The sequence below is a fragment of the Stylophora pistillata genome, chromosome 1, assembly GCF_964205215.1.
Source record: "Stylophora pistillata chromosome 1, jaStyPist1.2, whole genome shotgun sequence".
Lineage (NCBI taxonomy): Eukaryota > Metazoa > Cnidaria > Anthozoa > Scleractinia > Pocilloporidae > Stylophora > Stylophora pistillata.
In genome coordinates this window covers 45,791,552-45,806,333 of record NC_142519.1, presented here as the reverse complement: position 1 = coordinate 45,806,333, position 14,782 = coordinate 45,791,552, and the positions used below count along the sequence as shown (strand labels likewise).

The following is a 14,782-nucleotide window of genomic DNA, read 5'->3' as shown; positions in this document are numbered from 1 at the left end:
GTCTCTCCATGAACCTTAAAAGTATTTACAGAATCCCTTGCAATAAACACAGTAGTCGTTTTGGTTACTTTTGTATGCTCATAAGTCACCATAGTCTAAATATCTAGATTTCAGACCAATTTAGCAAAAAATAATTAGACAGAATTACCACAACAGTTATTGTTAAATTATACAGTCAAAGCTAGTGAATAGATAGCCAGGAAACTAATTTTAGCTTAAAATGTTTAGACAGAATTACCACAACAGTTATTGTTAAATTATACAGTCAAAGCTAGTGAATAAATAGCCAGGAAAACATTATGGGTTATAAGCCCAATATCAAACAAACCTATCAAAAATATACACGTAAAGACACACATTTTTAATTTAAGAAAAGAGACATGATTTACATAAAACTATCAATAAATTTTATACATAATTAAATATATCTTGATTATTTAATTATTTCACAAAGCTTCACAAATTATAAAATTCTTATCATGGTAAACTTGTCACCCATATTTTTGCTCCTTGCACTGTCAAATTTGACATGAAAGTTTGGCAAGTCGCATGCCTTTGACAGCATCCAATATTGCTCGGTCCTTTTCAGGGACCTAACCAATTCCCCATTTCAAAAACGAATGGGGGAGTGGGTCGAGTTCGCCACGCAAGTTTGTCTGGGATCTTTACTCGGGACACAACTCCATTGTAAACAAATTTAGTTAACAAAGATTTGTGTCTTGAGTAACGATCCCAGACAAACTTGCGCGGCGAGCTCGACCCACTCCCCCACTCGTTTTTGAAATGGGGAATTGGTTGTTGATCTCCACCCCTGTTAGACAAAACACACCAATACCTTACTAAGGACCATATGCTTAGGTCCTTCGTCAAAATACTTCCTTTCCAGTCTATCCAACTACTTTTCTGGCAGCAGAAAACTTCAACGTCCCAGTTACAGGGAAGCTAATCTTTTTGGAAAATCTTTTTCCACTGTTGATCAGATCAGCAGGACCTCAGTTCAAGCATTCAAGTTTTATTTTTAGCCTGGTGGTAGTATTACAGGTTTAAAAGCATTCATTGTACCTTACAATTGTCCAGAAACTAACGAATCACGACGAAATTCTCCAAGCTGATAACTGGCTATAGTCTCCGCCATTTTAATCCTCCCAGCAACCTTTGCGCCGTTGACTAGTTTCCATGCTTCGAAGTTAGGAGCGGGACAACGTTCGAAGGTTTCTCCCGCCAAGTACGCCCATGACGGCTGCCCAAAAATGCCATGCAATTTCAATTTGATCACGGCAATTTCAATTTGATCACGGCAACTTCAATTTAACCACGGCAATATTAATTTCAAGTTGACCACGGCAATTAATTTTCCAAAAATAAACTATAATATTATTTATACTTGCAAAACTCCCTGAAGAAGTCAACGACAGTTGGACGAAACGCGTCGGAAATTAAGAAGTTCTACAACTAATGTTCGCAGAAGTGCTGCTCACTAGTTTCTATTTAAAATTTCCCCTGACTGCGTCGCGAGACAACTCGAGCCATGAATCAAATTGAAATTGCCGCGCTCAAAAATTGAAAATTGCCTTGGTGAAAGTAAAGTTGCCGTAATCAAATTGAAATTGCCTTAGCTGAATTGAAGTGGCCGTGATCAAATTGAAATTGCCGTGGTTAACTTGAAGTTGCCGTGGTCAAATTGAAATTGCCGTGGTTAAACTGAAATTGCCGTGATTAAAATGAAATTGTCGTGGCACGTTTTGGCCACAGTAGCTCATACTATCTGCTATTACAGAAAAATTTCCTTTACTTTACCTCGAATTGTGTCACTAGTAGGATTTTCTTTCCGCATTGCAAGCAGGTAAGCAGTCAGTAGACACAAAGTGGACTTTTTCTGTTGGAGTGGATTGGAAAGAATGCAGGCCATAATGTCTACGCTTTGCTGAGCCTAGCATGGTCTCATAGTTTCTACGTTGAATTTTATATATTTTTAGCGCTAGCAGAAAAACTCGAACTTAAAATCCAATCGTTACATAACGAAATGAAAGCTCACATGTCAGTTTAACTACGGGAACTACTGGCGGGTTCCGGGCAATTCCTCGTATACTCTGTCACGTGGAGGTTCGGTAGACTCCTAAGGAACTTCTGCTCTATCAGGCAAGTCTTCAATACAACGGCGAAATTTGAGATAGCAAGTTATAAGACCAATAATGCAAACAATGACTGCTATGCAAACAATGAATCCGATAAGTCCTCCCGACAGTTCTTCGTCATCGTCTGAAGCTGTAATTGAAAGTGATACAGACGTTAGTGATGTGAAAAGTGTACAGCGCAAGAGTAAAATACTTAGCCCATTCTCATTGGCTAACTTGTAACTGATCATAACTCAGCGAAAAGAAAAGCCAAATCACGATATAACTCAGCGAAAGAAAAGCCAAATCATGAGTTATTTGAGCACCACCTTTTTGGTTTCCTCGCCCATCGCCAGACCTGTTGCATTTACAATCCTGACATACGGGTTCACGATAAGGTATTCTATAGGGAGCACAACTATCGATTTTCGTTGACCAAGGATCTCTGTCACCCGTGCAGAAAGGATTGAATCCTCCAATGACTTTGTCGAAAATACCTTTCACCACATCTGATGGAGCACATGACACTTGCCATGCCATTGCTACACACACTTTGGCCTTGGCACGTACTCTGCAAGAAAGCAAATGAAACTTTAGCATTTATAATCCTTGAAATTTCTACACAGCAAGAAGCTGTCAAGGTCCAATTTTTCGCGGATGTAATATCCTTTCTTTTCAGTGAGAATAAAATTAATAGCGGAGCTCGCAGCGCGCGCAGCGTAGTTCCATAACTATAAAAAAATGGCAGTAGTAACCCATCAAGCCGAAAAAATTTGGATTTAGGACCTTACGGGCGTCCGTACAAGGTGCTGCTTTGTAATCTATGACGCGCCTCTCCGGAATTGGAAATTTAAACCAAAGCATCTAATGATCAAAATGATCTATTATCGGTTGTTTAAGGGATTGTCAACTTATTAAAACTAAAAAGGATCCAGAACGTTATACACATGCAGTTGAAAAAGGCAAATCGAGTACTACCTGCACATGGTATTGCTCAAGATGTTGAACTTAAAAAGGTTTGAAAATTCTCTAGTGCACTGGACTACTTTGTCCTTGAGGGACGAAGAACACGGGGATAGAGAGAACAATAGAGGTATTTCCAGGTCTAAACCATAACAGTAAATTGTCTGAATCTCTCTGATATTGGCAGTGTCCATTGGCTCTGTAGCACTGCCACAGGTGACAGCTTTCTGAAAGGAGCGGTAGTATAATATCCAAAACTGGAGCCTTTGAAAAACCAAAAGTAAAAAGCATTATAAAATCTTTACAATGATACAAACGCTAACATAGATCATTGATAAGTTGGTTAAGGCAAGATTAGGTAAGCATGCACGGAATAGCTCCTTTTTTTCTTAAGTAATCAATGTGAAATCAGTGGTGGGCTATCACTGATAACTGATAGATAAACTTTATATGAAATGCGTCTCTGTACAGAGCGCTTTGCGATGGAGTGTAGTGAAACCAAACTCAAAGTCATCACGGTGGCCAATTAAAAGAGAGGAAAATTATCCTTAAGAATCCAAGACGTGAGAACTCAAAGTTGAACAACCAAACTTCCTAAAGCGCGGGAAAACGCGGGCGTCCAAGCTGGGATTGGATTTAGTTTGGCGACTAATTTAAGAGAGTGGTAGGAGTTTTATGGACCATTCACCGAGCGGAGTAAAGTAAAACTAAGGCAATCTCGGATTACTTTCAACACTCAATTAAAAAGTTATCTAGTTGGTAATTATTTTGAATGCGGCAAACGACACGGTGAAAGTAAATGGGAAAGTTGTTGTCAGTTAAATCCGGCTGAACAGGTTATGATAGCGGAGGTATTGACATACAATATTTATCCAAGAAAGGTAAAAAAGAAAAAAAAAAAAGGAAGAACGTCCACTTTAATATCTTGTCTCTTTTTATAATGAGATAAAGCCAAAACAAAAGTTATTACAACAGCCAATCAGAACAAGGGAAAATATCTAAAGGAACCAATGAGAAGGCAGGAAACCGAGTAACCTGCGTAAAGCATGGGAAAACGCGAGTGACCATGGTGCGATTGCTTTTAGTTTTGCATCTCATTGATTGAGAGAGTGGCGCAAGTTTTCTGGACCAATCACAGAGCGAAGTAAAGCAAAACCAAAGCAATCTGGGATTACTTTCGACACTCATTTGAAAATTACTGTTCAAAAATCACTTTCTTACCCGCAATCAAAATCATGTCCTTGATGCAACCTTTTAAAGAAATGTGACTCGTATTCTCGAAGAGTGCAGTAATAGTCCAAGAAGGTACAGTTGCCAACGTTAGGAAGGGCAGCATCACTTTGTGGCAGACGACCTGTAAATCAGACTTTTAGTCAAATCACACGATGAAACCATCGCTAATTTTTGTATTTGCTGTCTAGTACGTAAAACATTGTCATTAAAACAAAAAAATGTTACTCCTTTTCGGCAATTTACGATATCGAGTGCACCACAGAACGGTCACGATAGCTTCCTACCGATGACGGTTGGAGACTTACGATAGCTTCGATTTCAGCATTTTTAGAAAGAAGCCTTAAACAAAAAGTTATACTGCCCTCATTTCACTCAGCATAAGAAGCATTAAGTCCTCGAAACTTGTAGCGGGCACGTCCGTAACCTGACTTTCCTCGTTTATAATTTTGTGATTATCTAAATTTGCTTTAGTTACCGCATTGTAACATGATGTAGTGTTATTTGGATGGCATTTAGTACTCAGTCTCAAGATTACATTGATATAAGGAGTTGGTCACAAGATATTTGACATTTAAAGGGTGGGGATCAGAGGATCCTCCTACGAATAAGGTTGAAATTAATGGGCACCCCCTCTTCTGATCCATATGTTTGCTTTGACCTATCTCCTCCCCTTTAATATTCAGGGGTATATCAGATGTCAAGTTTAATACCAAAATGATTGGAAGAGCATGTGTGACAGACTTAGAATTGCTTTATTTTGAGGAAAACTACAGATAAAGCATGAAGTTTGATGATTATCAGAGTAAGAGAGGCAAAGGATGTATTTATAATGGACAAGCTGAAAGTGGCAAAACAACGAAACTGGGTGAAATGGTACAACAGCTTTCTAAAATATTACGACCCAATAGTTCTTTTCTATACCAATTAAGCTGTAGAGAATGTGGAAAAGACGTTAACTGATACAAGGTAGGATGATGTTGTTGATGAAGGATATGACGCACTTGATGAAAAAAGGTGATTTATAGATGTTTTACGTTTGTCAGGTATTTTTGCGAATGGAATGGCAGAGACATAAGCAGGCTCAAGGACAAAGTGATACCCATTGAAGAATTCAGCATGGCACTAAATAAATGGATAGCACTGATTTACGAGGCCTTCACATTGTACGGCAACAAGATTTTCATGTTTGGAGACCCAAATCAATGTGAACCTGTTGGAGGTGGCAGTCAACTACATTAAAACTATCTTAATCCCATGACTATCTTTGAAATGTGTCCCAGAATTAAATAAGACTCTTAAATAAATAAATTCGACTAGCCGCTATGACGAGGAAACACACAAGATGCTTGCTAATCTTTAAATACAGGAAGAATATCGACTCTTTCAATCCCGTCGACAGAAAACTGTACAAGAATACCTGTTATCTGAACGCAACTAAAATAAAGGTAAACACAGTGTTCGAATAAGTAAAGATTTGGTAAAACATTTGACAATGAAAAACTGCGATAAAATATTATAAAGCATGACACGACGTTTCCACGTTTCCAGAACGTCATTATCAAGTAAACTAAAATAATAAAATCGAGCATATATATAATGAAGCGGTGAATAAATTACAAAACGTTAAAAGTCAAACAAAGAGTTTAGCCCTAATGGAATCGCTCTGGGTGTTTAAATTGGGCCTTATTGTTCTTATGTACAACATTTCATAAACAAGACAATCCCATTTCGTGCCGCATTTTTTAAGCATTCTAAACTGGCTCTCATTGAGTAAGTCAATGTTCCCATGGGCATCTCTCAGGTTATATATATGCTCGATTTTATTATTTTAGTTTACTTGATAATGACGTTCTGGAAACGTCGAAACGTCGTGTCATGCTTTATAATATTTTATCGCAGTTTTTCATTGTCAAACACAGTGTTGTAATAGTTTTTGTGAAAATAAAAGATATGAGACGATTAATTTCAAATGCAACGGGAAAAGAGAAAGATACAAAGTATATTTGCTGGAATGCCTTTTATTGCAACCCGAGACAAAGAACACGAAAATGTATTCAACACAATGGAATTCATCAGCGATAACATGTACGAAACAACTGTTTTTGTAGAGAGTGATGAATCATATCGAATTTGCCGAAAAATTCATTCCAAGCTTGATGTTCTTGTGTACAAACACCAAGGAATGAGGGTATCGATGGATGAAGTGTCAATCGGATGCAAAAGAAATAGCTGTATACAGCATTATCAAGAACACTTCAGTTCGATTTCGTTCACCTGAACTTCAAAGATTTGATTAACAACTATGTCGACAATTATTATTAGAATTATTATTAGAGTTTGCAGCCTTTCGAGTACCTAAATATAAGGAGTGACCGCAGATTGCCAGATGCTCCTTAGAATGATTAGGTAGATTAAAGTGTCTAGCGACTGGTTTTGATGCAACCTTGTCATTCCTTTCTACCTCGCAAAGGTGTTCTTGGAATTGGTCACCGAGTCGTCTTCCTGTTTCGCCAATGTATATCTTTTGCAATAAAAGCAAGTTATGCAATAGATGACGTTGGCGGAGGTGCACGTGAAGTGATCAGTGAGCCTAATGGATCGTTTGGATCCCAATATTTTCTCAGCGTTGTGAACGAAAGGACAAGTTTTGCATCGTACGCGAGCGTACGAGGAGCATATGGCAATCTGCGGTCTTTCCTTACATTTAGGTAACTCAAAAGGCTGCAAACTTTTGAACGAAAGTTTATCTTAACGAACGTTTCTCATTCTACTAATTTGTGTTTTTCTCGTCATCATGTTCCTACGTAGCTCCACGTTCTGCATACAAACCCACACACAACCCACAATTCCTCTATACAATTCCTCGATATTTACTTGAAGTGCCGGGTTGATCATTAGTTTGGAATGATCTTCTCACCAAAAAATTGTCAGTGTTTTCGTCGCGTTTGAATGAAATGAGTGGAGGTGGCAACCTCCACTCTTTTCTTTTGCTAAATTGATGACTCCTTGGGAAAGTTGTTGTGATATGATATCATAGAATTTCTGTTTTACTGAGAAACATGTCTTCCTGTTTTTCCGAGAATGTCACGGAATATGATTGTGCAAAATTCGAGCCCACCACAACTTTGAAAAACATGTAGTTTCCATTTTGTACCCCCATAAAATCCGAATTACCGTTGCAGTAGTACCATTTAATCATGTAGTAGTATAGCGTTAGCTTAAACTAGCGAATTTACATTGGCTAAAGTGAATGACATGTCATACCATTCTAATAATAGCCGTGGTCACACCTTAGGGTTTTGTCCTAGGGAAACTTGACTTGTTTACAGTTTCCCTAGGGAAACTCAAATTTGCAAGTGTGACCGATTTTTCCTAAGTAAATTACCTCAGAAAAGTTTTATCGTCTGGGGCTTGAAAACCGCAAGAGAACAAAAGAATGTCCTGTGGATTTCCCTTGACAACTACCCTAAAGCAGAGAAAGGGAAAAATCAAATCCCAGAGTAGCCGACCAATGGACGCTCGTCGGCGATCGCGCTGGTGACAGATCCGGAATTATCGTGTTGTGAAACTAAGTTTGGAAGCGCTTGAGAACGTGACTTCTGTTGAAGATTTTGCCGCGTGCGCGCGAAAATCCACGATGTCGCGATTTATAGAAATCAAGTGAGTATAACTCGCTTCGGAATTCCTTATTTTTTTTCTGATTCACTCCAGGTTTAGTTTGTTCTTATAAACTTATATCTAACTAATTAAAGACAAAATTCGTTTCAGAAACAGATTGAATCCTGAAGAAGAACTGGCCGAGCCGATATACTACAACGGCTATCTATTCTCCGAGCTGTAGCGGCGTCAGGCAAAAAAATTTAGAAGCCGTACCCAGTCGAGTTTTGGATAGTGCGGGGTTCATCAGCTACACGACCTTGCCGGCATATGGAGCTTCAGCATTTTCTGTATATTTTTGCTTCAAAATTTTGAACACGCGACCTCAAATTTAATCCTTTGTGATGGTAAACCTCCCAAAGTCCAATTGTCTCCAGTGTGACCTTTTAAGCTAGGGAAAATGAAACCTGTGGTAAATTTACCTAGGTGAATTTTTCCTAGGTAAAACAATTTTCCCCGGATAAAAGCCTGTAGTGTAACCACAGCTAATGGGAGTAAGTTTCTAAAGAAATTGTGGTGCTGCGTTGGTGGGGGTAACAATGTAATTCGGTAATATCAATTAAGTTGAATTGTAAATTGGCCACCGTTAAGAGTTAAAAAGGTGACGTTTCGAGCGTTAGCCCTTCGTCATTCGCTCTGACGAAGGGCTAACGCTCGAAACGCCAGCTTTTTAACTCTTTAAGGTGGCCAATTTACAATTTCAACGTAGTTGATATTATCAAATTAATTTCTAATAATGTTTCGCCTTAGAGCCACGAGAAAGTGAATTAAATGGCCCTAAATTATGCAGATTGACTTGAGAATGCTAAAAGGCTGTGTTCTAACGCTTGGAAAGAATGACTTGAAATTTGGTTATAACAAAGCCAAAGTAAAGCGCGCGCTCTGATTGGTCAATTTAGCGTCCCCCATTTGCCCATGGGTGTACGCTGCTGACGTGAGCAAATGCAAAGACTATTTTTCCGCGCGCGCTTGTTTTTTCTGGTCACGTAAGATTTGTTAAATAAAAGGGAACTCTTTAGCTACATTGTATCGATGTTATGTTATAAAATAAATGGTAAACACCACAGCGTACACCATTGGGTTATGGATGCACTTGAGAGGTTTGCTAAGCACTCAAGAAGCTAGAGTCGCTCTCGGCTATCGCCTCGAGCGACTCTTATGCTTCTTTCGTGCTTAGCAACCTCCCGCGTGCATCCATAACTCAATAGTGTACGCTGTGGTGTTTACCATTTGTTAATTAGTAAAGCACATGTAGAGAGCCTTCGCAGCTCACTAGGTAGAATCGCGCACCAAGCTGATCTAGAAGGAGGCATGGATGCGAAACCCGTCGAATTCCTCTGGAATAGACCCTTTTAGCTTCCTGATCACGTGGTCTGAAATGGGTAAACAAAACATTCAAGATGGCGGATTCTGTTCTTGAGCTAGAGTCGCACTGTTTAAGATCCTTGGAAAAAGTCCCTAAACTATCTTCAATTACAATTGCAAAACACTTGACAGGCTGTGGAAAAATGAGTTTAACGAGAAATGCTATGAATTCTCTACAGAAATTTACATACATGATGTTTTTGTCAAAGAGGACGATCGTGGATCGCAAAGGCCCTGTTTTCGGAGCCAAAGGAAAAGCGAAGCTCCTCACGCAGTTGTTAACTGAAGATCCTAACTGATCCGAAAAATTTAACAATCTGAGAAACTTCACAAAGTGCACTATGCACAAAAGTAATGACCTTTACAGCTTACTCATATTTGCTTACTAATACAAATTCATAAGTGTTCAAATGCCTCACTCTAAAGAAATGTTTTATACTCAATGACATTTGTCTCTAGCTCAGTTAAGTATTTCTGTTTTTACGGTACAAAGCATTATATATATTTAATAAGGACAAACATTCACTGCATCCAGGATCCCTACTGTAAAAGCTTTTAGCAGTTCTTGAGAAAGTTCAGTTTTAGTTTCTTCCAGCAGCACATGTTAATCATCCTCTTCATCAGTTAAAACAGGATTCATGAAGTTTGAAAGCAAGCAACAAACTGTCCAGAGTTGATTTATAGCACCCAATGAACTAATTGGTATTCTTGTGTTAAAAATTAGAAAATTTCTGACTTTTCCTACAGCTCTTCCTACATGAATCCTGTGTTTTGCAATATATTGTTCTAATGACCTCATTCTCATTAAACTGTGGTTTTTCTTTTAAAAAGGGAGGAATATTCGATTAAAGTCCTATTTTCTTTAAGTCTTCTTCAATATCAAAGCCTTTGTCTGCCATGATACTATCACCAACATCAACTTCTGACACTTCCTTTTTGCTTGACAGTAAGTCAAGAAATCCACTTCTTGCGACGATTTGCTTATCCGATTTTGATCCTGTGTATAACTGTGACACACACATAAAACCTCTCTTTGGATCAACACCTACAAGGGATTTCAAAGTGTTTGTAGATTTATAATTTGAGTAACTTTGGGATTGCACTACAAGTGACGATAGGCACTGAATTTTCAACCCGATGCAGTCTATGATTATGATGTTAATGGGATGTTCCTCTTTGAACTTTTTTTGGGCATTTTATCCAACATAACCCTCCTGTGGGGCCACACTTTGAGAGCACCAAGGCGGATGTACAAAAAGTCGAGCCACGTGATAAATATATTAGAAACTGTTGCTTCTGAAACTTTAAATCTTGTGGCTAAGTCTAAATTTGTAAGCCCCTAGCGAAGTCTCATAGGCACTAAAAGAAACTTGTCTTCTATCACTATAATGTGATTTCTTTCAGTGCCAGAGTCTGACTCTGAATCACTGCCATCGCTTTGGGCAGATTCTTCATCTGCATCAAATAACAAGGAGGTATCAATACTTTGGTTTTGCTAGCTTTCGTTTTCCAGTGTACAATATTCTTTCTCTCTCGCTGGAAGTACAAATTTTAAAACCTCTTTAAATTTCTTATGGCTATTAAATCCAGTATGATTTAAATAATTCTTTTCTCGTGCTTGTGTATCGGCTAGATCTAACAGAACTCTCAGTGAAAATCTGTGATCGCACGGAATCTCAACATTAACTTGAGTAGCTCTGGAAACGAAATCTTCTTTATCTGTTAAATCGAATTTCCCCTCACCCTCTGAGGCAGTGTCAGTTAGCTCCGATTCTAGGATAGCATTAAGCTCTTCAATCTGTTTTTTCTTCTCAGGAAGCGATCGTTCGGGATTTGTTTTTGACCAACTGAACAATGATGGGCAAGCTCCAGCTTTCAGTCTTCTCGATTTTGTGTCAAAGCACACAAAATCTTCTCGTCGGAAATGCTCCGAACAAACTTTGGTATATTCCGAAACCTTGAAATCTTTTTCAGGATCTCTTTTAATTCTTGAAATCCAGACCTTGAAACGAAACAGTAACAAGCTTTAGCAGCTGATCAAGCTTACTAAAGATGTCACGAAACTGACACTGGATCGTCTATATTTTTAAAAGCTATAAAATTTCGCTTACCTTGACGAGTTGTTTATCACTGGGAAAACCATGAAAAGATAATCCTTCGTTAGTGGAGTTATTGTAGCAATTATACACATAGCAGTAATGCACCATTATCGAAAACGGAGTCGCACGAAATACTTTACATCTCTTGAAAGCGTGTTTGTTTACCCACTTTGAGTCACGTTATCAGTTGATGACGTATGAAGCTAAAAGGGTCTATTACGTGACAGATGACGAAATCGATAATCGATATCGAAGTCTAGCTCGAAGATGGCCACAAATTTCATTAGGTCTTGATAACGGAAGCTCTAAAACATGATTTAAAGTTGTAAGAAGGCCACAGCGTTATGACAGAGCAATACTCCATTTGACGTATGTGCAAAGAACCTAGCCCCTTAAAGTGCCACTACGACGAAAATTTTTGTCTCTAGTTTTAACATTTTTTTAGCGCCAATCAAGTTAATATGGTTAGAATTGTACTATGCGATAGTTTTTAGGTCGATGGAACCGAAATACGCCCTGATATAGCTGGCCAAAATTGACGAAAAACCCGTCCGCCATCACTCAGCTCGCAACCGGGAGCCAGCGACTGAACTGAAAAGCGGTTTTACGCATGAGTTGGCCTTTGACTTCATATGCGCACTTTCGCATCGTGCTTCGTGTGTTTTGAGAGATTCCACAGTGGAAATTCTAGGCGTTTTATAGGACGTATTCTTCATCGAATTCTTTTCCAAATGGCATACAAATTTAGCCAGGTTTTTTTAGGTTGAGCTGCGCATAATGACATCACTTCCGAAAGGCTCCAACTAGTGCCAACTCTTTTTGCCACACTCGGCCATTTTTTAATTGAGTAATGACGGGCGACCAAAAACGAAAAACAAGGTTGAAATAATCATACTTCCCGTGAGAATTTTGCGATTAAACTTGGCATGGAGAGTGTTTCTCACTTCTAGTCTCCAGAAGTGAAAAGAAAAGGCAATGCGAGATTTTGATCATAGTGGCACTTTAAAAGCCATTTATCATCCCCAGCAGCTGAAAGCATTATTCATTTCCTATGTTGTTGTAATCTTTTCTCTTACTCTTTTATCTTTGTGTTGAATCCGAAAGAATTTGCTTTGTCTAAGATCGTTACTGTCAACATCTGGGTACTCAGTTCAAGTCAAAATGAACGTTTCTCTATCTACAAACTCTGAGCAAAATATCGTTTCAGGAGAGCATTTGATCGGTCGCGAAAATTTCAATAAGAATTTCGATAGATGTATGAGTAAAGATGTACTGTAATATGATGTTATCAAAAACGACTTGACTTACCAAAAGCGATAGTTACTGCCAATATAAGCGAGATCATTGAGCCTGAGCTTGAATCCTGACCAATAATGCGGAAATTAAGACGTCTCAGTTGGGTACGCAAGATTTCTGCCGTTTCCAGTCGCCACTTAATTTTCTTTAATGAAGCAGACCTAATTAATCTTCCTTCTTATGGATTGTAATATCTTCCTTCAAATGATAATGGTTTATATCCGCAGACGCTCAAATGCCCGTTTGAAGAAAGGCGAACGAATCTCAAATGGAATTTTTTGTTCAAGATGGTTATGTTGACATCATGATAGAACGAATAATCAATGATGTGTCAAAAGTTAAATCCAGTTAATAGTAGTGTATAACTTATGTATTCTTCTATTTATTGTCATGTGTTTCAATTTTTGTATTTTTATCTCATACTGTCATTTCTGCTTTTAAATCAATGATTTAAAATTTAATTTCTGTTTCTTGTATATTTATTGAATCTTTTGTTGAACCGAAATTTATGTAAGATGTTTTAGCGTCCACATACTGCCCGCCGAGACTAGCTATGTTATTTGTGGGTAGTGGTTGATTATGTTAAGTTAAGTTTAACGCCGTTAGAATAAAGAATAAAGAATAAAAAAAATGCATTGTGGATGAATTCACTATGGTGATGATAAGGAAAATGTTGCACAATGCCCACCTACTTCCTCAGTTACAATTGTTGGACCTTGAAATGACAAATACTTTTCCCATTAGAATTTATCAAGGCATCAACCCCTTAAAGAGTCCGTAGGTACTAAAAGTTGGAATCACCTGAAACCATCTGAAACCATCTGAAGCCACTTGAAACCATCTGAAACAGTCTGAAACCACCGATGAAACCACCTGAAACCATCTGAAACCCCCAAGGAAACCATCTGAAATTACCTGAAAATATCTCGAAACAATTTAAAACAACATGAAAGCACCTAAAAAATTACGGGTAACATTAGAAAATAAGTGTTAACAATCGAGTTTATCCACAGGGAACCCGGCTTCAAGGAAACATTCCATTGTTCTTGTTGAAAACACACTCAATTAGCTCTACGATTGGCTGGGAGTTGCACGGGAATATGCGAATTCATTTTTTGACAAAGCACTTGCGTGACAATAACAACATGCGATCGCGAATGCATAGAGGAAACTGTTTTAAATCGAAAGAAATACGTGAAGTTTTTCGACGGGATCATGTAAATTATATATGAAAAAGCCCAGGAAGGCCTGAAGATTTTCAAACTTCCAAAGGAAATTTTGAACGTTGTGTTTCTTTTAATCAGAGACGAATTTATAGCGTGACCTAGAATTTCACTGACTTTGTTTTTGCAAAGTGAAATATATGTGGATTTTTTGCAAGGTATTTTATTGCAAATGACAGAATATAGCTGATGAATGGTGGCTTTAACTTCCGCTGCCTAAGTAAATTTCAGGTGGTTTCATCGGTGGTTTCAGATGGTTTCAGATGGTCTCAGGTGATTTCAGATGGTTTCAGCTGGTTTCAGCTGGTTTCAGCTGGTTTCAGCTGGTTTTAGCTGCATATCAAACTGTTTCCCCACTGCGATGGACATTTGTTTTTGTCGGTTCCAGCCTGGCGCGGCCGCTAACCCAGATGCCCTCCTGAGCAAGTTTTCAAAATGGCGGACAAGCCAAAGAGAGAGATAAGAGAACCAAAGCGATTCTGCAACGAATACTCAGCATACACCCCTGTTAAAAAGGTCATTTCACAGAGAAAAGATACAAAATTGTATGATATTGAAGTTACGGAGAGACTGAAAATTCACTACATTGGCTACAGTACACGCTTCGATGAGTGGAGACCCTTCGGGGTTCTGTCATCGTGTACCGGTTCACAAGAGCCAATACAAAAGACCAAACAATACACAATAGCTAACCGATAACTGCTAAACAAAGAAAGAACAATGGTAATTCCCTTGTGAACCGGTACACCAGGACAGAACCCCCTTCGGGGACGGTGAAGCATCCGAATATTTTCCTTCGAAATTGTATAGATTAGTAGGCTGCAACAAAAAT

General features: G+C 38.5%; 2 protein-coding genes across 4 annotated transcripts; both read right to left on the bottom strand.

The window, feature by feature from the left end:
* Positions 1-996: 996 nt before the first annotated feature.
* LOC111341978 (uncharacterized) lies at positions 997-13,137 on the bottom strand. 2 transcript variants are annotated; one of them, XM_088759297.1, is made up of 5 exons: positions 12,740-13,135; positions 4,299-4,431; positions 3,093-3,341; positions 2,444-2,685; positions 997-2,265 (listed from the first exon to the last, which is right to left on the bottom strand). In XM_088759297.1, exons 1-5 carry the CDS (start codon positions 12,774-12,776, stop codon positions 2,117-2,119), a joined length of 810 nt encoding a protein of 269 aa, XP_088615423.1. In that variant the 5' UTR covers positions 12,777-13,135; the 3' UTR covers positions 997-2,116. The 2 variants fall into 2 exon arrangements, with proteins under 2 accessions (XP_088615423.1, XP_088615426.1); XM_088759300.1 differs by lacking the exon at positions 3,093-3,341 and having other exon boundaries at positions 12,740-13,137.
* LOC111347125 (THAP domain-containing protein 1-like) lies at positions 9,467-11,698 on the bottom strand. Of its 2 annotated transcripts, XM_088759210.1 has the most exons (3): positions 11,444-11,698; positions 11,076-11,334; positions 9,467-10,377 (listed from the first exon to the last, which is right to left on the bottom strand). In XM_088759210.1, exons 1-3 carry the CDS (start codon positions 11,537-11,539, stop codon positions 10,178-10,180), a joined length of 555 nt encoding a protein of 184 aa, XP_088615336.1. In that variant the 5' UTR covers positions 11,540-11,698; the 3' UTR covers positions 9,467-10,177. The 2 variants fall into 2 exon arrangements, with proteins under 2 accessions (XP_088615336.1, XP_088615332.1); XM_088759206.1 differs by having other exon boundaries at positions 10,237-11,334; positions 11,444-11,693.
* Positions 13,138-14,782: the final 1,645 nt, after the last annotated feature.

What these genes read in the sequence shown, in the direction of transcription:
- LOC111347125 (XM_088759206.1), bottom strand. Translation starts at nt 11,539, where the DNA reads ATGGTGCATTACTGCTATGTGTATAATTGCTACAATAACTCCACTAAC. An exon ending in GTGATAAACAACTCGTCAAG is followed by an intron (nt 11,335 to 11,443) that starts GTAAGCGAAATT and finishes TTTCGTTTCAAG; the next exon opens with GTCTGGATTTCAAGAATTAA.
- LOC111341978 (XM_088759297.1), bottom strand. Translation starts at nt 12,776, where the DNA reads ATGATCTCGCTTATATTGGCAGTAACTATCGCTTTTG. An exon ending in GGCAGTAACTATCGCTTTTG is followed by an intron (nt 4,432 to 12,739) that starts GTAAGTCAAGTC and finishes TCTGATTTACAG; the next exon opens with GTCGTCTGCCACAAAGTGAT. An exon ending in GGACATGATTTTGATTGCGG is followed by an intron (nt 3,342 to 4,298) that starts GTAAGAAAGTGA and finishes GGTTTTTCAAAG; the next exon opens with GCTCCAGTTTTGGATATTAT.